This window comes from Sciurus carolinensis, chromosome 14 (assembly GCF_902686445.1).
Source record: "Sciurus carolinensis chromosome 14, mSciCar1.2, whole genome shotgun sequence".
In the NCBI taxonomy this organism is placed as follows: Eukaryota; Metazoa; Chordata; class Mammalia; order Rodentia; family Sciuridae; genus Sciurus; species Sciurus carolinensis.
Genome location: NC_062226.1, coordinates 66013 through 89345, shown reverse-complemented (window position 1 = coordinate 89345; position 23333 = coordinate 66013). Strand labels below are relative to the sequence as shown.

General features: G+C 48.3%; 1 protein-coding gene across 1 annotated transcript in view; it reads left to right on the top strand.

Moving 5' to 3' along the window:
• Window positions 1-23333, top strand: part of Cacna1b (calcium voltage-gated channel subunit alpha1 B) — a gene marked incomplete at its 3' end in the record, with an annotated part of 192520 nt that overhangs the window by 108698 nt on the left and 60489 nt on the right. The window contains exons 18-20 of the mRNA XM_047525413.1: window positions 1956-2062; window positions 8932-9744; window positions 10626-10843. Coding sequence (XP_047381369.1) covers window positions 1956-2062; window positions 8932-9744; window positions 10626-10843 — 1138 coding nt within the window. The remainder of the gene's footprint in view (window positions 1-1955; window positions 2063-8931; window positions 9745-10625; window positions 10844-23333) is intronic.

Below are 23333 nucleotides of genomic sequence, written 5' to 3'. Positions count from 1 at the left end.
TGACCTCACACACTGGACTTGGCTGGAGCTGGTAGGAAGCCTTAGCACATCTATGCCACAGCAGGACAGCTCCTCCTCTTGGCTGTCAGGGCCAGCAGGTGCCATTCAATATTCACCTCATCCCCAAGCCCAGTGGGGCATGTGGTTACACACTCTCCCTCTGTGGGTTTCCTCCAGATGATATGGCCCCATACCAGGTCATCTTCACCTCCACTGCTCTGGACAGTGTGACAGGTCCACCTGCTGTCACATTCTCAGACTTGCTTTGATTTGATTCCCAGCTCCAGCGTGGAGGGCACTGCCACCTGGTGGGGCTTGTGCCATGTTGCAAATGTCCCAAGAGCATGCACAGTAGGTGGAGTGTGCCTGCCTGTGCACCTGCTGTGTGTGTGATACTGCATGCTCCTCAGCTGGGGCTGCCATGCCCAGACGGCGTCTGCCTGTGCTTGCACCTGTGCATACCTGTGAGACTGACCCAGTCTGGTCACTGTGGTCCAGTGCTTGCCCGGTCCTGGGGCTGAGGAAGGCAGGTACAGGCACCTCTCTGCAGGCACCAGCAGTGTAGGTGTCTGAGGGGGTATGACTGAGCATGTACCCCTAGGCATCCCTACCACACCCTCACCTCGCCTGTGCAGCGTACCTACCTCAGGCCCACAAGCCTCTCTTTGCTTCAGCTCAGTCTCCTTCCTCCCACCCCAGGCCTGGGTGTTGGCTTTGCCTGTGGGTCTGGACTTCTCTTTTGCTATGGCCTCTGGCTCCTGAAGACTCAGGAGGACCACTGGCCTGCCCATTGCTGTCATTAGTGTGGGCTGAGATTGGGGCTGGGCTGCTGGGCAACGGGAACCAATGATCCACAGAGTTGTCCTTGGTGTTAGGATTTCTGGGCCTGTGTGAACTTGGGCTGCTTGTTATGGTTGATCTGAATACCAGCTGTCCCTGGGTCAGGGTGAGCTTGAGTCCCCAGGCTGCCACTCTTTAAGCTTCTGTGTGGTGGATCAACTTTGTCTCATCTCTGGGTATGAAGTATAAGGGTCTCTTTTTTCTTTGGTGGTCATTTTCAGGCAGCTACCAGGGGATTTAGTTTTTGCCATTATTGTGTCCCTAAAAGCAGATCTAAGGACATTTTGAGGACTGTTGGAGCCAGATGAGCCTGGACTTGGGGAGTTTGAGGGGGCCATGGTGGCCCCAGATGTCCAGATGCACAGTGTGGAGGTCTTAACTTTCCTTCTGGGGCCCAGAGCACAGGAACACAGCATGTTGGTTTTGCTTAGCCAGAGTATCTGTCCAAGTGTCCATTCCCCTTCATAGGCAGGGGCAGAGGTGCCTGCACACACACACACACTCCTAGCCCTGGTGTCAGAGCCACAAGGAGTTTCATCGCCACAGCTGGGAATGGGTATAAAGATGCTATCTGCTGGGACCAGTCAGGAAAGCTCAAAAGTGGCATGTAGCCCCACTGAAAACTGCTGGTGGCTGCCCTTATTCGCAGGGCTCAGCTAGCACCTCATCATAAGTCCTGTGACAGGCCAGCTTTGTTCAGATGTGACAGGTGCCTCTGGGAGGGAAGAAGGATAAAAAGGGGAAGATTTGACTTGATAAGCCAGTCTAAGGTGCATGGTATAAACAGGTAGATATGTCTAGGTAGTGACTTGGTATCTGAGCTGGGCTCAGGGTCAGGGTGCCCATATAGGTATGGGGTCATCAGCTTGAGAGCACACTGGGAGATGGCATAGGCCAGAGGGCACTGAGGCAGGGAACTGGAGACTATCACCTCTGAGCCCCAGACATAAAAGGGGAGGCCCTGGACTTGTGTGCTGCTCATAGGGAAACCATGTTCACACAGAGGCGATTACCCAGTCCCATGGTGCAGAGGGCGGGAGGGACACTGAGGGGAAGCTAATGGCCTTGGAGTGGGACAACACTCTGAGGGACAAGTATTTCTGTTATTCACACAGGATGAAGAAGAGATGGAAGAAGCAGCCAATCAGAAGCTGGCTCTGCAGAAGGCCAAGGAAGTGGCTGAAGTCAGCCCCATGTCTGCTGCCAACATCTCCATTGCTGCGTAAGGCTCCTGGGAGCAGATTGTGGGTGGCTGTGGTTGGGTCACACCAGGCCCCACTTCCAGAGACTTCCTCAGAGCACCCCTTGCATTAGCTGGGGCTGGTGAGGACACAGCTCAGCCCTGAACCTGTGTTAGATGAAGTCCGGAACAAAGGACTTCCTGGGCTCCCTAGGCTCTGTGACATTCTTCCATTCTGAGCATGGGCAGGGTATTCTGGGTGTGTTCCTCACAGTGCGGATGGAACTGGCTCAACCACGGTGCTTACTCACCAGGATGTCTCAGGGAGGCTCATGGCAAAACTGGAAGTCGATCGGGGTGAGGAGTCTGCACATGGAGTTTATACACAGCTTTCTAGAAATGTATTTGGTGAGCCAAGAGGTTCTAGGTGGCACCTCAGAAGCCCTGGAACTTGGTGCAGCTTCCAAAACATCTCCTAAGTGTTTGGTATTGGGATAGGGGTCAGGGGAGCTTCTGTGATGAGACAGGATGGGTGCAGGGCAGGGCTGGCTCCTGTGGACCTGAGGCACAGTGCAGTGCACGTGTGGGGGGCTAAGGACTTTAAGGGACTAGAGAGTTTGGGCAGAGTGCCACATGCTGCTGCGGCCTAGGGAGAGGAGAGAAGCCTGGCTGTGCCTGATCTCAGACCACTGGCTTTGCAGCTGGTGGCTGCCTGGCTTCACGTTCACCCCACCACCCACCTTTCTCATTCTGATCCTTCCCTTTCTGTCGCCACTAAGTACCGTGCCAGGCAGCCGTGACACCTCTGAGGTGACACATGCCTGTACTGCTGAGTGTTTGTGGCGTGCGGATGAGTGTTCTGTGAGGCGGTGTGTGTGTGTGTGTATGTGTGTGTGTGTGTACACGTACGCTCGTAAAGGCCCTGGGAGATGGTGTTTGCAGAGGACCTCTCCCTAAGCCAAGCAGAAAGTGCTGGGAAGGATCCTCAGGGAGAGACTGCAGCTGCTCCCAACCCTGGCCCCCACCTCCTGGGACCATGCAGCGAGCCAGGCAGGCTGAGGACAAAGCAGTCAATTTTTCGATGCAGGGCTTTTGGGTGACTCAGTGCTCTGTTCTGTTTCATTGCCTGGTCAGTCCAGTTGTCTGGTCAGGTGGTCAGTGTAACTGGATAACTTGGCCTGAGACTGCAGTGGTCTTCAGGCTCCCTGTTCATGGCCTGCACGTGAGCTCTGTAAGCTGGTGCTGTCTACTACAGAGAGGGTGGGTGTGGGGAGCATTTGGCTTGTTGGGTTCCTGGCCTCATGTGGCCTTGTGACATTTCTGTTTGGCATTTACCTTCTTTGTTGCTCCTGGGGGTGAGTGAATGTCCTGGGCCCGGCTTTCTCTAGGGCTGCCATTCCCATGCGGGTGCTGGAGGGTGTCCACATCCACCCAGCTGAGACCGTAGAGAGAAGGGTGCCATTGAGGGTGCATCAGGCCACAAGACAGAGGTCTAGACCATTCTTCTTCTGCCACCACAGTCCTTGTTTGGAGATACTGTGTACAGGCACGAGGCACGGGCCACACATGACACCGGCTGTTGGTTTGAGCACTGTGGTTGTTTCTGCGTGGAAAAAGTGCTTCTTTTCTCCTGGGACCCACAGGTGTTCTGCCTCAGGAGGGTCCCAAGTGAGCTGCCAGCTCCAGAGTCAGGGTCACAGCCCTCATATCTGTGAGGGCTGGCAGTGTCCAGGATTAGTGCCTGTGTCCCCTCTTGGATGGGCTGTGGGTCCCCCAGGCCCTGCCAGGGATGCAGCTGTGGCCTATGTTTGGTGAATGACAACTGATCTGGTTTAACTGCAGAGGTCCTGAGTGTGATCCTGCAGAAATCAACCTCCTGGGCATGAGGGAGGGCCTACACTGGACAAGGCCTATCCCCAGGTGTGCATGGGTGCTGGGTGTGAGGGCCACTACTGCTGGGTTTCCCACCAGTCCTGCTGAGGTCCTTGAGGGCTGGAGATGCCTGTGAACTCATTTCTGTGGCCTAATGCTGGACCAGGTGGGAATGCAGCTCCCAGTGCTCCCCGACCCTGCTCCCCACACCTGGACACATGGTTTGTGCCATGGGTGGGTGCTCTGCGGGGACATTGTGTGGTGCCCGAGGTGCAAGAGGACCTTGCACTCTGGGTGGCGGTGGACAGTGTGGGGATCTCTGGGATCGGGTCTGTGTCTATCGCCCAGGGGGCAGCTATGTCAGGATCCGGGGGTCGGGGGAGGACTGTGAAGCTTGACGTTGTCTTCCCAGGGCTGTCAGCAGTGGCACTCTTGCCCTCACCTGGGCTTCTGAGCGGCTTTGCACACACACATTCACAATACGCGCTCACGCTTATTCACACACATTCACAGTCTTAGGTTTTCATGCACAGTCATCATCTCAATACTCCCACATTGTCACACGCACACCTGTCTACACCTGGGGCTGATGGGTAGGAGAGCTGTTCTGTGTGCCTTAGAATTGTGCAAAGACCTTGGCCTTGAGAAGGAGGTACTGGAAACCCACCTGGCCCTCCCTGGGACAGCCAGGGTGAAGGTCATGGCTGTTACGAGATGTTGGTTTCTCTGTTGGTTTTGGAAAAGCTGCTACAAAGTCACTTGGAAGTGACTGGAGTTATATCCATAGGGAAGTTGGGCTGGTGGCATAGCCTGGTTTGCCCCTGGAGAGGTCACAGTGACCTGAAAGCAGTTGGACTTGAGCCTGGGGAGCTGAGGGCCCGGGAGCAGTTCCTGGGAAGGCAGGTGAGGCAGGCAGCAGGGCCCCCAGAAGCATGTCAGGTAAGGGTGGCTGTGGCCTCCTGGTTCTCTTGTCTGTGCATCTCTGGGTCGGCGTGCATCACAGGGGAAGGGCTGGGTGGAATTGTGGGAAAAGTGGCAACAGCTTCTTCCTAACCCAAGGCACTTCTCAGAGCAGTGTGGGTCAAGCCATAGTGGATGAATGGGTCCCTCCAAATAACTGGTTCTCATCTTTTAGCCATCTGTAGGGTTTGCTGTGTTACTTAGTTTCTTTTCTGCATGTGTAGAATTGGTTCTCAACTTCTTTTTTGCCCCGAGGTCTCAGCTGGTGCCTGTCCGATGGACGTGTCTCTGGCCTCCTGCCCAGATGCACACTGCAGCCTGCGCCTGCACTGACATGGCTGCCAGTGTTGCCAGTGACTCTCAGGACTTTCTGTTTTTCTCACTTCTGTTTATGTTTTGTTTCTTGCATGTGCAGTTTTGTAAAGCAAACTCGAGGTACTGTATCTCGCAGCTCATCTGTCTCCAGCGTAAATTCACCGTGAGTCGCTCTGCTACGATATTCCATCCGTGGCTCCATGATTAATACATGTACACACCTGCCTACCACTCCTAACTCTGCTTTTCCACCTAAGTCATTTGCTTCATGGGCAGCTCCAGGCCAGCCTTCTGCAGCCTGGGCTGGGAATGGTGGGCACACTCCCTGGCATCCTGGAGTCCTGATCACAGGCTCAGTCAGCCCCGTCTGAGCTCAGCCCCTCCCACTCCCCTTCTTGTTCTCCATTCTCTTGTCTGCTGTCTGTCTATGTGCAGTCACTCTGGTGTCTTAGGTGATTCTGCTTCTCTGAGTGAATGGGGCACTGTGGGCCCAGGTCTCTTGTGCTTTCTATGAGGCCAGTGTCTTGTATGGAGACCCCAGAGAGTTCTTGGGGCTCACTGGGAACATTTGTGGTTCTTTGAAGCTCCCCTTACTTGGGGGCAATGTTTCAGTGACTCTAAGCCAGTCCTTGTCCAAGAGCAGAGCTCTTGTCCAACTGTGGTACTCATGGCACACGGGCCAGGTGGAGCCATGGAAACCCCAAGCTGGCTCTCCAGCTAATCACACTAGTGGACCGCCTGACCTCCCCTGATACATCTCCTCTTGGAGAATATTCCTGGGTGACTTGTCCCCAGGGATTTCCCCTTGAGAATGAGGCGAGGCGCTGCTGGGGAGGGTACCTGAGTGGTCAGGTGCATTTGGGCCACCTGGATGGAAGTGGCCATGTGCCCTTTCTGTGAGGCTCCCAGCAGCCCTGTCCTGTGCACCTTCTTGATGCCAAAGTAGAACTGGCCTGCTTTCCCCCAAACCCTGGTTGCTGCTGGCTGTTGCAGCCTGATGTCTCATGGGGTAAGAAAGCATGCTGGATCTTGAAAGGTTGACTCATGTGGTAGAGTAAGATGCTGATGCAGGTATCAGTGGTTCATATCAGGGCTGCTCCACACTGTCAACAGTATGGGTAACAGTTATGACTGAACCTAGAGTCCTCAAAGCAGGACCACAGAGATTCTCAGGGCTCCTTTCTGAGCCTTGTGATTGTCCTCAGTGTTTGAATCAGCCTTGCTAAGCTGACCTCCCTAGTATGGATGGGTTGCACCTACAAGGTGGGACCAGGACATCATGGGATCAGCTTCTCCATGTGATTCCTTAAAGATCCCTTTTAATAAGGACCTTGCCTGGATTAGTCACCAGCCACACTGCAGTAGAGGTCTGTATGGCTTGGTTCCCATTCTCAGGTTCTTGAACCATCTGTGAACTCAGTAGAAATGAACAGAGGAGAGACCTGCACTGGCCAAACTGAGCAGAATTCAGTGGGGTTTATGTGCCAGAAAGAGCAAGTCCAGAGACCTTGACCAGGACAAGGGCACTACTACTCAGGTACATATGAAGAAAAGACTTGGTGCATATATTGCATATATATTCGGACTCAGGGGCTTCATCTAGAGAGAAGCCCAGTGGTACTACCTGGGTGGTGTGTAGCTGTAGTCAGTCTCTGGTGATATCAGGGCCCAGAGTAGCAGACAGACCCATAGGGACTGGTGGAGCAGGGCTACAGTGGCTGATGCAGATGGCTGGGCAGTCTTTGCACAGCTGGTCACTTTGGTGCTCTCTCTGGGTAGTCATGAGAGGCCCTGCCAGCCTGATGGCCCCTCTGGCCCCATAGACTACCTGGCCCCTTGCTGGACTTGAGGTGGTTCCTGAGAGAGAGAGGACCACTCCTGGGGCAAGGCTGAGGGCAGGGTTATGTGGTATGGAGCCCATACCTGCCTGTTAAAGGACCTGAACTGTCAGTCTCCATGTGTCCTTCATGGCCTTCACTGCCCATCTTTTTTGATGAAGAACTTGATCTTAGCCTTAGGCTGTGGTTTCATCTGAGTGAGCCACCTGCTCACTGACCAAATGGCTCAGAGTCCAGATCTGTCTTGGGCTGCTACCAGACAGCAGCAGTGGCCAGACACCAGCCCTCCCAGGGTTCCCATGCCTGATATGTGCCTGTGATGGGTCTTTTACATTTCATGCCATCCAGAGTTGAGAGATGGGGCCAGCTGGGGGCAGGAGGCCCGTGGGTCTGTTGCAGGGCATCCTTGGGAGCGGGGGACGATGTAACTTCAGTGCCTCGGGGAACAGGTGGCAGCTGAGGCTCCCATACGTCACCCTGCTTGTCTCTGCCTGGGCTCCCAGGTGGGGCACCGACGCTGCTCTTCTGCTTTCATACTTGCCAGGTGCTGCCCCTGGTGGTGGCTTCCCGCACACTGGCTGCAGGGGTGGAGTGGCTGACTGGCTTCCACAGTCATAGCTGCATCTGTGCTGTTAGTGCAGCTGGGTCTGGCTGCAGCCTTGTGTCTTCTCTTTACCCCTCCTGTACCTGCATGCACTGGATCCTGGCTCCATCAGTGACTCACTGTGGACTCCAAGCAGGTCAAGTCCTCTCTTTAGGCTCAGTATCCTCCCTTATGAAATGGGTACAGGGATGGCTGAAAGGGCTGCATAGAGCCCAGAGCACTGACTCCATGGCCATCTTTGTGGTGCTACCACCACTCCCAAGGCCTCCAGAAACCTCCAGCAGCTAGAGGATAAGGCTGAGGCCTCTGACGAGATTTCTTCCTGTTAAAGTTGTGGCTTGGGTCACCCACCTTGGTGGTCTTATTCATTAAGGAGCCCAGAATGCAGAGCCCCACACATGCCATGGGAACAGAGGTGCCCTGCTGCTGAGGCGGAGGGTGGGTCACAGCCTTCAGGTACCTGTGCAGTGAGGGCCAGGCTTAGACTACTGGCCACCCTGGTGCTGGAGGGCTCCAACGGCCATGTCTGGCTCTGCTCTTGATGGAGGGAGGGCTTCTCTGTGGAACCAAGAGGGAGGAGGAGGGCTTTGGTGACCATGGGAGGGGATGTTACCAACCTCAGACCAATCATGGAGCCAGGTGGTGGCTTCCTAGTCAGGGCTGACCCTCTTGGGGAGCAGCAGAGGCTCTGTTGACCATCTGCTTAGGGTCAGCATCAGCCTCTTATTTGGGTCCTCATTCTCCTTCTGGCTGGTGGCTTTCCTCCTGGGAGGTGCAATGTGGAAGTGCCCTTAGAGAATAGCTGCCCGTCTGGCCTCTCTGGAGCAGTTCTGCTCTAGTGCTGGAGTGGGGACTGTCTCCCAGGCGGGCTACAGGGGTGCCTCTCCATCTGCCCTTCTCCATTTGGACAGTGTTCTTCCCCTCTCCCTTTTTGACCCCTCTGGCCAGCAGCCCACCTGGCCTGGGAGCCTGAGCTACCTCTTGCAGGTGCCTAACATTCCCATTGCCCTGTACTCCAGGATTTGTGGCCACCATCCACCTTCTCCAGAGTGGCCTTGAGCACCACCCTCCCCACCCACCATGCACATAGCCTACTGCTGTCAGTTTGCTGGGTTCCAAGGGACACTAGGGGAAGTGGGGCTGAATTTTGGTCCTCGGGATAGTCCCCTCTTGATCTACATCCTGTCAGTGGTCTTGGGGGCTTCTGCCGCCTCTCCTTCCTCCCCCTCATCCCTCCATTGCTGTGTGTTCATCCGTGGCTTCCCTGCAAGACAGAGAGAAGGGGCAGGGTGGGCCAACACTCATCCCCAGTCTTTCCGCAGCAGGCAGCAGAATTCGGCCAAGGCACGCTCCGTGTGGGAGCAGAGGGCCAGCCAGCTTCGTCTGCAGAACCTGAGGGCCAGCTGCGAGGCGCTGTACAGTGAGATGGACCCGGAGGAGCGGATGCGCTATGCTACCACGCGCCATCTGAGGCCAGACATGAAGACGCACTTGGACCGGCCGCTGGTGGTGGAGCCAGGGCGGGAAGGTCCACGGGGTCCCATAGGGGGCAAAGCCCGACCTGAGGGCATGGAGGTCACCGAGAGCGTGGATCCACCACGACGGCATCACCGACACCGTGACAGGGACAAGGTCCCGGCTGTGGCCCCCACAGTGGGCGAACAGGACAGGGCTGATGCCCAGAAGGCGGAGAGTGTGGAGCCTGGAGTGCGGGAGGAGCGTTCGCGACCACACCGCAGCCGCAGCAAGGAGGCCGCAGGTGCGCAGGAGTCCCGGAGTGAGCGCAACAGGGGCCCAGGCCCTGAGGGTGGTCGGCGGCACCACCGGCGGGGCTCCCCGGAGGAGGCTGCGGAGCGCGAGCCCCGGCGCCACCGTGCCCATCGGCACGGGCCAGACCAGGGCAAGGAGGGTACTGCGCCCACTGCCAAGAGTGAGAGGCGCTTGCGGCACCGGGGCCCCCGGGCTGGCCCCAGGGAGGCAGAAAGCGGTGAGGAGCCTATGCGGCGGCACCGGGCACGGCACAAGGTGTTGTCTGTTCACGAGCCCACTGAAAAGGAGGCCGCGGAGAAGGAGGCTGCAGAGAAGGAGGGCGAGATGGCAGAAGTGGACAAGGAGATGCGGAACCACCAGCCCAAGTGCGTAAGCGACCAGCAGGGGGCCTGGTGACCTTATGGTTCTGGGGCCAGGCCCCCTCTATCCCTTGGTGGTGGGTGCAGGATTGGCCCCAGTGTCTTAGCTGGTAGGAGAGGGTGACTTGGCCAGGTTGCCCCAGTTCCCTTGCAGTACCACTTGGCAGTGCTCATTGGTGCCACATCAGTCATGGGGCTTAGGGGACATGGGATGTTGGGGACACCTTGACCTGGGAGGGATAGAGTAACGTGGGGAGAAAAGAGAAAATTGGACTATGGAAGAAGGAAAGGCCAGTGAAGTGTAGGAGCTGTGGGCAGGGCAGTACAATAAAAGAAGGCCATGCTGTATAGTCATGAAAAAGTGGGACACCCAGGCGGCTGCCCACCTGCTCCCTAGGTGTGACTCTGCAAGAGACCTGGGGCAGGAGCCTGAGGCTGAGGCCAGTGTCTCTGTACTTATGGATTGGCCACACACCAACCAGGACAAACAGATGGAGTCCAGGGCCCAGGACCAGCCCAGCAGAACCACTGTCGTCATGTGCAAAACTTTGTACTGGGTCTTGGCTTGGTGGCACACTCGGGTGGCCCCTGGGTGGGGTGGCTTATGAAAGTATCCCTCTCCAGTCTAATTTATTCTTCAAATAGTTCTGTTCCACATACATGATGTGATACCAGCAGGGCTGTTTTCTGTGCCAGGGACAGATGGATGAGTCAGCTCTGTACCTAAAGACAGATTTGTACAGGGTGATCGAGACCATGCAAAATCCCAGAGCAGCAGAGGAGGTAGTCTGAGATTTTCTCAGCCTGGTAGAAGTGTGAGGAGCTGGGGTTTGCAGAAATAGGAGTTTGGGGCTGCATCAGACTCTGCTGTGCATTTTTGGTTGCAGGGAGTATCACTGTGGCCTGGAGACCAGTGGGGTGATGGGCATAGCCCCTGTGCACGTGCTGCCCAGCACCTGTCTCCAGAAAGTGGAGGAACAGCCAGAGGATGCAGACAATCAGAGAAATGTCACTCGGATGGGCATCGAACCCTCAGACCTGAGCACCACTGTGCATGTCCCAGGGACATTGGCAGGCCCTCCTGGGGAGACCACAGTTGCTCCTAGTGAGTATCTCCCTGTACCAGTGACAGGACCCACTGTGCAGTTCCAGTGATCCACTTCCTTCTTGCTCCATGGCAGCTTCTGGAGACTTGGCTGGCCTCTATAAACTGCTGTCCAGCTGGAGAAAAAGTCTTTTGCTGTCAGCCTCTTTCCCTTGATATCTCTTTGCTTTCTGGTGCCCCAGAGGAAACTGAAGGTTAAACTTCATTCTTCTCTCTTCCAAAAGTGTTTGTGAGTTGCCACCTAAAGCCACAAGCTCTGTGTTAGAGTGCATGGAACATAGCAGGAGGGAACCCTCCTTGTCAGTAAGACAGACCACAAAGTGCAAAATGTTCACTGCCTTTGTGGTTGCACAAAACCTGCTAAGGGCTGTGGCCACAGCCTGGTAGGGGCCAAGAACTGGTAGGTAAGGAGGAGGTCTTAGTGACTGTCTCCCACATGCTCATGCCCCTATGGCCTTCTCTGAGGCTCCCCAGGCTTTTGCCTGAACTGCCCTCTTTACTCTCTAGTGCAAGACCCTGAGTGAGCAGGCATTGAGGGCTTGGGTGGACAAGTCGGCCTACCAGGCAAAGGCCTGCAGGTGGCAGACAGGCTCTCATCCAGTAGGGATGGTACATGGGCATTCTGTGAGCACAAGGCGGAGACTTCCTTTCTCTAGTATAGAGGAGACATCCCAAGGAGACAAGGGAGAAGCCTGGAAGGCCAGTGAGGTATTTAGCTCCCGAGCAGACCAGGTAAACTCAGGTGCCCACATGCATGCCCACATTTGCAGGTACAGCCACACACAGGTGTATGCACCTGTTCTTTCTTAGCACTCTCAACCAGCCAGCGCACAGTCCCAGTGCTGGGGCTGCATTAGTGTAACAGTGGAAAGTGGCAAGCTCTACTTGCTTAGCTTTCCCTTCCTCTTGGCCTCCTTGGAAGAAAGTGGATCCTGGTCCTTTCTCTTGTTCTACTTCCCATGGGCAAAAACAAGTCATTGTCTTCCCAATTCCCTCACCTGATTCTCTCTGGATTAGCTTGAGGATGAACCCAGGGTCCCCACCTGTCCACAGAGTCCAGATGTGACCCCTGTAACCTTCACCACTGCTGGAAACCACTGATATTTTTACTGTCTCTGTAGTTTCACCTTTTCCAGAATGTCTTAGTGTTGGAGTCATATGGTATGAAGCCTTTTTAGACTAGTTTCTTTCCCTGAGCTGTATGCACTTCAGGATCCTCCATGCCATTATGTGGCTTGGTAGATCATTTCTTTCTCAGCACTGAATTAATATTCCATTGTCTGGATGTACCACAGTTTGTGTATCGATTCACCTATTGAAGGAATCATTTCTGGAAATTATGTATAAAACTGCTTACTATAGGCACTTGCATTAGGTCTTGTGTGGGCATCATTTTTCAACACTTTTGGGCAGATACCTAAGAGGATGATGATTGGATTGTGTGGTGAGACTATTTTGTAAGAAGCTGCCAAACTGTTCTCCAAAATGACTGCTCTGTCTTGTATTCCCTCTGGCGATGAGTAAGAGGTCCCCTTGGTCTACACCTTCATAGAGCAATATTGTCAGTGCTGGGGTTTCAGCTGTTCTGACAGATGGGCAGTGGTGTCTCCTTGTAACCTGCAGCTTCCTGAAGCATGTGGCACAGAACATCTACTAATGTGCTTATTTGCTCTCTGTCCATTTTAGTGAGGGTCTACTCAGGTCTTTTGCCCACTTTTCAGTTGGTTGCTTATTTTATGGTTGTTGAGTTCTAAGAGTTCTTTGTGTATTTTGGATACAAGTCTTTTATTGGATACGGGTGTTATAAGTGTTTTCTCCCAGTCTTTGGTTTGGCTTTCCATTCTCTGAATGTCTGCTGTTTTCATTGCTACTATTGGGCATTGGGGACAATCTGATCCCTGTTATTACTTCTGCTAGCAGCAGAAATATAGCTGTTGGTTTTCATTTTAATTATGTTTTCTGCTACTTTGAATCCTTGAATTGTTTGTTAGTTTCAGTGTTGATTCTCTGCTTTTTTCCAAGTTTATTTTTAAAACTTCCGTGAATATTATTGGCACTCTTCCTTCCTGAGTGAGGCTTTCTTGTTTGTTTGATTGTACTGGCTAATACCCTGAAGGTGACCCTGAAGTGGATTCCAGGGTGGCTTTACCATGTTTTTGCCTATACTAAGCTAATGGTTCTGGTTTGGGATCTCAGCGGTGTCTGTTGTAAAATCATGTTGAAGTAGCCATCAATTCCTATTTCACTATGTGTTCTTATCTAATAAAGATGTTGAATTTTGTTGAAGGTCTTTTTGGCATCTATAGAGATCATAATTTCCCCCAAAATATGAAGACTCATGGCAATGAATTACCTGATGTGGAATTACCTTTGCAACCTTATAGTAAAGCTGACTTGGTTGTTTTACTTATTTTTTAATGTGTAGTCGGATGCTGTTAATATTTCATGTAAGATTTGTGGACTAATGCTTTCAAGTGAAGTGTGTTCACAGCTTCCTTTTTGTGTATTGGTGCTGCATAGCGAGTGCTTGTTTACTTTCACTGCTACATTCCTGAAAACTTAGTGTTCTGAATGGGAGTACCATTTTCCATTATTTGATTTATTTTATTTTATCTTATTTTTGTGGTGTTGGGATCAAACACAGAGTCTTGTGCATGCTAGGTAAAAGCTCTATGATGGAGACATAAACCTGAGCCCTTTCCCATTACTTTAAATGGCAAAAATTACAGTATATTACATGTAACTCAAAACCCCCAGTTTCTTAAGAATTAAAGCACAGAAAACACTGAAAAGTTACAAACTATCATATTTGGACAGGAAATGCTTAACATTTTTTTTTTTCCAGATTGCTGGTCAAGATAGCTGTTAATAAGCAATTGCTTTGGCTAACTCCTTTATTGAAGCTTACTGCACTTTTAAAAAACATTCAAACATGATTCTGATAATGTGGCAGCTGAATTTGGAATCTTGCCCAGGAGTTTCCCCCATGTTACTTTGTTAAACATTATATTGAGTTTTGAGAATATATACCTCTTTTCCCTCACCAGCTCCAACAAGACTAAAGACACACACACACACACACACACACACACACACACACACCTGGGACAGTTCAGGTGATACTAGAATTACTTAGTCTTTAAATATGTGGTAGAATTGTGAAATCACCTATGCCTGGTCTGTTTTTGAAGGACAGTTTCTCTATTTCTGTGTGGATATTGTTATGTTTAAACATTGTAGTCTCCTGAGATGAATTTGGGAAATTATATTTTCCTTAAAAATGATCCATTTGATCTAGGTTTTTCAATTTATTTTCTTAAACTTAAGCAAAGGAGGGATTTATGTTTTTTCTCCCCTCAATTTCCCTCTGGCTTGTAATATTTCCCCCTTTCAGTTTTTAATCCTATGTGTCTTTGTGTTTTCCTTTTTTCTTGGCCAGATTAGTTAGTGGCTTATATATTTTGTAGACTTTCACGAGCACAGTATCTCAATCCACTGTGACTCTGCAGGTCTGTCCTTGGGACCTAGCTTTCTGCTTGGTCTTCATTACTCCCTGCTGCTTCCTCTCGCCCAGCTTTGTGGTTCCTTTTCTGACTTCTTGAGTTGCACGCTATTCTTTAATTTTTGCTCTGTGATTATTTAAGAGAATGATTTCCTTCTGATTGCTGGTTTTGTTGTTTCTATAGATTCTGACATTTGGTTTCTTCATTTTAATAAAATGTTAAGATAAGTTCTGATTCTTCCTGTGGCTGCAGTTATGCACTTCTGGCCAGGTGCCCAGTAGCTGTGGAGAGAACTGACACCCTTCCTTTGCTCCCACCTTATCTGGGGAGGGTGCATTTATTTTCCACCACTTTAGCATGATGTTAGTTTTTTGTTTTAGTAGATGTTCTTTATCAAGTTGAAGAAGTTCCCCTCCATTCCTCTTTTTCTAAGAGTTTGTATCATGAGTGGTTATTGGATTTTGTCAAATGATTTACTGCATCAATTGATATGATACTGTGCGTTCTTCTATTAATATGGTTGTTTATATTGATTTATTTTCAAATATTAAGCTGTCCTTGATTCCTGGGATATCCCCTAATGGTTTTGTGTGTAATTATTTTTCATATATTGCCCAATTCTAGTTGCTAATACTTTGTTAAGGAGTTTTTCCTCTAAATCCATGAGGGATATTGTTCTGTAATTTTCTATTTTGAACCTTTTTTTTTTTTTGGTCTGGTTTGAGTATCACAGTAATACTGGATCCATAAAATATTTAATTTAATGGAATTGTTTCCTCTTCTATTTTCCACAATAGATTGTATCAAACTGGTGTTAATTCTCCTTTAAATTTTTGTTCAAATTAGTCAAAGAAACATTTTTTTTTGAAATTTTTAAATTAAAAATTTAGCTTCCTTAACAGTTGTAGGGCTGTGTTTTTGCTCTCTTTCTGGACAAGTTGCAGTGGTTTGTGCCTTTTGTGGAAGTGGTACATTTCACTTAAGTTTTCAGATCTATGTGTACATAGTTGTTATAACTTCTTATAAATTTTTTTTTTCTTTGTACCAGAGATTGAACCCAGGGGCGCTTAACCACTGGGTCACATCCCCACCCCTTTTTGTTTTTTATTTCAAGACTGGGCTTCACCAAGTTGCTTAGGGACTTGCTAAGTTGCTGAGGCTGGCTTTGAACTTGGAATTCTCCTGCCTCAGCCTCCAAGCTGTTGGGATCATGTGATCACTTTGATGTCAGCATGGTCTGTAGTGATAGCCCCTGTCTCATTTTTCCTTGGGTAATTTGTTGTCTTCTCTCTTTTCTTGTTAGTCTTACTAGAAATTTGTTAATCTTACTGATCTTTTCAAAGAACCAAATTCTTGTTTTATTGATTTTTCTCTATTATTTTTGTTTTAATTTCATTTGATTTTTACTCTACTGTTTTTGATTTCCATGTGCTTTATGCTTATTTTGCTCTTCTTTTTTTAGTTTCTTGAGGGTGGGAGCTTATCATGGGTTTGAGTCGTTTCCTCTTTTCTAAACATTTCCTTCTCGGCCCGCTTCTGCTGTGTGCCACGGGTTTTCATATGATATACTTTAATCTGTGTTTAGTTTTATTTTAAGTTTCCCTTGAACTCTCTTCTTTGACTCATGAATTAAGTAGAAGTCTGTGGTTCAGGTGCTTAGTGTTTAGAGTTTCCTGCTCTTTGTGATTGACTTCTGGTTTGATCACTTCATGGCCAGTAACCATATTCTGAATCATTACAGTTTTTCTAAGTTTTTCTAAGTTGTTTAAGTTTGTTGTATGACTCAGAATGTGGTATCGATTCTGTGGGCATTGAACATATATTTTCCAGGTTTTGGGTAGAACGTTCTATAAGTGCCAATTAGAGCCTGCTGGTTGATGGCATTGTTGAGTTTTTCTGTAAGCTTGCTATTTTCTCTCTGTCTAGACCCATCAATTGTTCAGAAAAGGATGTTCAAGTTTCCAACTATAAATGTGAACTTATCTGTTTCGGCTTTTAGACTATAAGTTGTTGCTGCACATATTTGTAGTTCTGTCATTAGGTACACACACACATAGGATTTCTGTATCTTCTTGGTGGAATGACCCTTTTTTTCTTTGTGGAATGTCTTTCCCTGACCTGTAGTTTTCTTTGATCTGAAGTCTATCTTATGTTACTATGTCTACTCTTGCTTTCTTTTGATTAATATTTGCATGGTATCTTTCTCACCTTTTATTTTCAGCTTAGTTGTATAGTTATACTTGAAGTGAGTTTCTTGTAGAAAGCATATAGTTATAGCATGTTGTTAATCCACTATGTTAAGTTTTTAATCTGGTCTATTTAAAGCATTTACATTTAATGTAATTATTGATACAATGGGGCTCAAGATTGTTATTCTATTTTTTGTTTGTTTTCTGTTTGTTCTCTTTCTGTTTTTCATTTTTCTGGCTTCCTTTTCCTGCCTTTTGGGGGTTACTTGAACATGTTTTAGAATTGTGTTTTGATTTATCTATACTAGTTTTGAGTGTACCTCTGATAGAGATTTTTAGTGTTTACTTTAGGAATTACATTTTGTTTATATATCTTACCCCAGTTTATTGGTGTCATGATTTTACCAGTTAGAGTGAAGTATAAAAACATGACCTCTCTTGTTATCCTTCCCCCTTCCCTGTTTATAATAGTCTTAAATATTTCCTCTGCATACATTTGTGATCACCTCACAGCGTGTTGTCATTTTTACTTTAACTATCAAACATAATTTAGAAACCTTCAGAGGAGAAAAGAAAGTATATTGTGTTTACTATGTTTTTCTCCTGTTATTCTTTCTTTCTTCCTGAGATTCCAATGTTTCTACTTTCGTTATTTTCTATTTGAAGGACCTTGTTTAGTCATTCTTTTAGAATAGGCCTGCCTGTGACAAAGTCTTTTAGTTTTCCTTCATCTGAGGATGTCTTGATTTTCCTTCATTCCTGAAGGATATTTTCACTGGGTATAGAATTCTGGGTTGACAGTTGTTTTTTTTTCAGCACTTGAAAAAAACGTGTGCCTCTTCCTTCTGACCTCCATGGTTTCTGATGAGAAATCCACTGTCATTCGAATTGTTTTCTTCCTATAGGTAAGATGTTGTTTCTCTCTTGCTGCTTTCGAGATTTTTTTTTTGTCTTTACATTTCAGAAGTTTGAGTATAATGTGTTGTAGTATGGGTTTCTTCAAGTTTATCCTTTTGGGGATTTATTCAACTTCTTGAATCTGTAGGTTAATGTCTTTTGCCAGATTTGGAAATATTTCATCCATTATGTCTTTGAGTACTTTTTTTTTTAAGCTTTGCCCTTTTCTCTTTTCATTCAAGGAGTTTGATGACATGAGTGTTAGATCTTTTATTAAACTCCCCAAGCCTCCTGAGCTCTATTGTTTTTTTTCAGTCTGTTTTCTCTCTGTTGTTCAGATTGGGTAATCTCTATTTTCCTACCTTCTAGTTCACAGATTCTTTCATCTGTGCTTTCCATTCTGCAGTTGTGCCCATCTATTGAATTTTTTATTTCAGTCATTATACTTTTCATTTGGTTCTTTATATCTTCTATTTCTTTGCTGAGACTTCATACATTTCATTTATTTCAAGTGTGTTTTTAGTTATCTGTTGGCCATTTTTGTGATGGTGTATCTAATGTCTCTGTCAGAATTCTAGTGTCAGAACCATCTTGGTGCCTATTGTTTGTCTTTTCTCAGTCAAGTTGATTTCCTGGTTCTTGGTGTGATAAGCAATTTTTTATTGAAACCTAAATACTTGGGTATTGTGTCATGGGCCCTTGAGTCATATTGAAATCTTCTATTTGGCTGTCTGCTATGACATCATTCTGCCAGGGAAAGGTTGGGAGTTGTCTCCATCACCACCCAGCTGGAGGGGCTCCACATAACTGCTGGGCTAGGGTAGACGTCCCAACTCCCCAGTAGGCCTCCAGGTGTTCCACGTGTGGCTGCCCCGACACAGTGGTGTTGGCCTCATTAGCTCGAGGTGTCAGTACAAGTCCTGCCTTTCCCCAGGACTCACTCTAGTGAGTAAGGAAAGGCTGCCTTACAGATGATCTTTATTGGCATTGTGTGGGCTGTGGGTCTTGTTCCCACGGAGTTGAGATTTCACTCCCACCTGAACCTCTCTGACCTGCTCCCACAGCAGGGGCTCTGGTGGTGAGGGCTCACGCCTAGGCTCCTCCCCAGCTCGGCTGGTATGAGTGGAGGTAGGCTGCAGTATCTCTGTGGAGTTTGACTGTAGCACAGTTATCGTTGCCTGTAAATTTTCCATCTTGCCAGGCTGCCTCCTTCCTAGTCCTTTCACTAGGGAGAGCTACTTTTCATTGGGGCTTTTAAAAATCATGTCTGTTGGCATTTAGGGGTTATTGGCTTCTCTAGCACCATCTGGGATATATGAGGCATAAAAGAAAACCCAGAAAATGAAGACCAACTGTGTGCCATTCCTTGGATCCTGAGGCTCCCTAGCCAGTCTGCTTTCTACCTCTTGACTTTCAGAGTTGCCCTACATTTTCCTTGTACACATGGATGTCCAAGGCTTGTGTGTGTATCTGTGCTAGTGGGCTGAATGGGGAAGCACTCCACTCCATCCTTCTATAAGCTGAAGCCCCAAGTTATTTTTACATATGGTGTGAGATAAGGAATAGGCCCTGTCCCCTCCTCCGCCCTCATGGACATTCAATCATTTTATTACTGTCTGTTGAAAAGACTTTCCTCTTTTCATTGAATCACTATGGAACTTTTGTCAGAATGATTTGATATTAGTACATTGCGGGGGTTACAGTTTTGATTGTCAGTTCTGTCACGTGTTGTTTTGTGTATTGGACACTCTGGTTATGTAGATTGGATCTACTTTGCCCGTTTTCTGTATGATTTTTGTTCCAACTTCTTAAATACTCAGTCTTTATTTCACATTTTTCCCTTCGGCTCAGTTCACTACACTCTTCTTTTTCTCTTGCTGTACTTGCAGTCATCTCTGTTCTCCCTTGGACTCCTTGTGACTTCTGACTGAACTTGTCATTTTTGCAGTTCTCTCCTGAGCTTGGTCAGCTCTCATCTCACGGCTCCAGTGATCCATCCGTCTTTATTTTGAGTTTTCAAATCTGACTATAGTGTTCCTTGCTATCAGGAAGTGCTCATATGATTGTATTAGGTGCAGCATGAGATGTGTGTGGGAAATTGGGTTAGTTCTGTGTTACAGTTGTGTTTTTTTGTGGATATTTAAAAAAAAAACGTTTAGTTGTTGATGAATCTTTATTTAACTTATTTATTTTTATGTGGTGCTGAGAAGCAAACCCACTGCCTCACACTTGCTAGGCAAGTGTTCTACCACTGAGCCACAACCCCAGCCTTTTGTGGGGTTTTTTATTAGTTGAATAGTTTTTAACCCTTACTTTTTGTTTTCTTCTTATTGAAGTGGTTTTTTTGTGTTTTGTTTTGTCTTGTTTTTTAATGGATATTGAGTTTCTTTCTCAGATGAGGATAAAATGTGCTAAGTTTCCCTGGACCAGCAGCTACATGTGATTCTGTGAAGCATGGGGAGGGCTTGGGCAGCTTACTGGTTTTCCAGGTCTAGAGCACCCTCCTCTGTCAGTGAAGTAAAATCCCTTCTCTGTCTGGATTTTGGGGAGTCTGTCTGGCTCTGTTCTCTGCCACTCAGACCCCTGCAGCCCCTGACTCAGCGCTGGGTCTCATCACAAAGCCACATGGAGCCTCCCTTTCCAGTTTCTCCTTCCTTTCAGAAGCAGGCACCAGTGGCTGTCTCCGTCCCAGGCACTTCCCAAAGCCTTCCTTTATGTCACTAGGTCCAGGGGTCTGACCCACAGGGCCTCAGACCTGTGCTCAGCACTTCTGTGCTGGAGGAGGACCTCTCCTCCAGGGCGATCACTGGCCATGCCCCTGTTGCACGCACCCTCGCCTCCCAGGCTGCCCTACTGGTTCTGCAGGCCTCAGGTGCTTATCCCCACTCCCACTAAGTTCAGGCATATGCTGTGGGTGTGATCTGTGGATGCTGGTTCTCTCTTCCTGTTGACTTACAGCTTAGGGAGGAACCTGAGGGGAGGGGTTCTTTCTGCAGTTGTCTGGGTTTGCATTTTCGGGTCCTTCCCTTCTTCCCGTAAGCACTTTCCTCTAAAGGTGGGTCAGTTTAAACAGTCTACCAGTGCCTCAGGCCTTGTCTTTCTTGACCTTCTTGTGCCTTGACTCTGTTTGCAAATTTCTGCTCTTGGTGTCTCCTTTGGTCTCTGTCCAGCTGCCCTTCCTTCTGCTATGGGTTGGACACTTCCCTGGGGATATTTGGGCTTCTGTACTCTGCTAGCGTGTTTAAGCTTTAGGTTTCACTCTAAGAATTATTTTATTTCTATCTAATACATTTTGAAACTAGTTTTTAAGACGTTTTTCTGAGTTTCCTTGGGAGTCTTCACGCGACAGGCAGCAGGATGGTGAGCTCCTTGTGGCATGGCCCCTACTTTGCTCTGGCTCTTTTTTGTTCTCTGCAGTTTGGTCACTCCTGGCTGGTCAGGTGTTCATTTGTGTCCCTCCCACTTCTGTCCCAAGAGCGTGTTTCCTGATTTCCTTTAGTGAGGCTCCGTAGTGGTGAACTCTCTCTGCTGGCCTGGGTGACCCTTTTTCTGCCATTGCTTGTGAGAAATGGTTTTCTTTTCTATGGAATTCTAGCTCGTTAGTTATTTTCTCTTATCAGATTCAGACTATTCCATTATCCACCTTCTGTTGTTCTGTGGGGAAGCCAGTGGCCCAAATTGTTCCTTTATCTGGCTCCATATTCTCTGTGGCTGCTTACATAGACCCTTTTTGTTGTGGACAGTTGAGCGCAATGGCTGCTTCCTGTCCCCCTGTGCAGTCGTCCCCCTGTGTCTCCTTCCCCCTTCCTCCTCGCTTTTTTGTGCAGCCTGTGAAGTGTAAGTGTGCCAGTGGGCATTTCAGGGATTTAGCCTAAACGTTGAAGACAGCTCCTAACTGTTATCTGACTCCCATTCCAAGTTCCCATTTTACCAGGTAGCTAAGAAATAACTTCATAGCAGGTTTGTTTGACTCAGTCTCCGTGTGAGACTCACTCATTTCTCTTAGCTTGTCTGAGTCTCTATAACGGTATCTGCCTTCTTCTCTCATTCATGCCCTTTACTGTTGAAGAAGCCGTGTGCTTTGTCCATTCATCCCTGACTCTGGTCTGATTGGTGGCAGCAGATGTTCTTTGGCCTCACTACAGCCTGTCTTTGACTATGGTGGCATGAGAGCTTGTTGTCGGCTGCTGTCTTGTTGGGCAGGAGATTCAGCAGCATCCCTGACCTCTGTTCAGGATGCCAACAGCACCTCTCATTGTGAGAACAAAAGCTGTCTCCAGGCATTACTGGATCTGCCCCACCTGAGCCCCACACATTGGGAGACTCCATTAGAAGGGTTCAGCATGGTACTTGGGCCAGCTCCAGGGGCTACTGCATGGTGCTGGCCTGGCGTCTGGTGGTTCAGCCAGGCTCCCTTCTCCTGATTCTTTCCTCCAGCCTTTCCCCTAGTGACTACACTGACAGCAATTGTTAGCAAATAAGTGATTTTGGGAAGGACCACAGAATGAGGAATTTAAAACCCCACCATTTTTTTCTGTATTTATTGTTTTAGCCTTTTCTGTAAGGAAGATCTTATTCCACAAAACTACCTTGAAATGTAGTTTGTATTTATATCAAGCAAGAGAGAGGCTTAATTCTGTGCCTTTGTTATTTTTCAAAATAATGAATTGATACCTTAGCAACTCCAAATATCACTAGTGAGAGATTAAAAAAAAACTATTACTATAAAATTTTAGATTTGAGTATGTTTGATGTGTTTCAGTCAGTTCTTTGAATTCACTTTCTTTTTTTTTTTTTTGTACCAGGGATTAAACCCAGGGGCATTTAACCACTGAGCCACAACCTTAGCCCCTTTTATATTTTATTTAGAGGCTGACTTTGAACTTGCCTTAGCCTCCCAAGTTGCTGGGATTATAAGTGTACACCACCGAATTCACTTACTTTTGATGCTAAATCTCCTCATCTAGGCCAGGGCCCTTCACGGTGGCTTTTTGTCCCTGTCACGTATCTGTGTTGGCCCTTGACAGTTTCTCGGCTTTCGGCTCTGACGTGTTCTAGGACCGTCTTGTCCCTCTCCTGCTGAAGACCTGGAGCGGGTCATCTCTGCAGGGAGTCTGTGTACTGGAGCCTGCTGCTGTGCCTGCAGCGCCTTCCTGGCCTCAGTGGACCTTTGCCTCCAGTGATCTCACCTTAAGCTCCTCTTTGGAGGGCCGCCCTTGGCCCGCTGGGGCTGTGGAAGTCTGGGGGCACTGCTCCTCCAGGGCGACCTGAGTAGGGAAGGGAAGGCACAGGTGTGGGAGAGCCCAGCCCTGTGTCTGCGTGTCGGGACAGCTTTGAGGTTTGGGTGAGCCCATGGTGTGAGCCCACGGTGTGCCGTGGGAGCCACACCTACCTTTGCAGGACTTCACACCCTTGCTGGGCTTCTTCACGTCCCTGTTCTGCTTTCTTACTCCCTTCTGGTCTTTTTGGAGTGTGTGCTTCATCAGGCATGGGGTCTGCCCCTGTGCTCAGTGTGGAGGACGTGTGGGGAGCCCTCCTTTGTGGTCATTGCTGCTGGGTTCTTTATTGCTTTCAGGCTTTTATGTGGATTCTTTTTTTTTTAAGAGATAAATGAATTCTGTGACATTTGTAATTCACATAGAAGATTATAAAATTTATTCCTTACTTCTTTGACTTTGTATTTGTGTCTCTTTTATCTTGAAAAATTTGTCTTTTTGCTTTGCTTGCTTTGTTTTTTAAGTGGCGTTTCTTGAAAAGTTTTATTTTCAAATCATTTACTCTGACTGTGTGGAAATCTAGGCAGTTTTGATCTCTAGACTTTGATCCGGGTACTCTGCATAATCTTTCTGTGAATCCTTTTGTTTTTTAGGTGCACACGGTTGTGCCATCTGTGAGTATCAT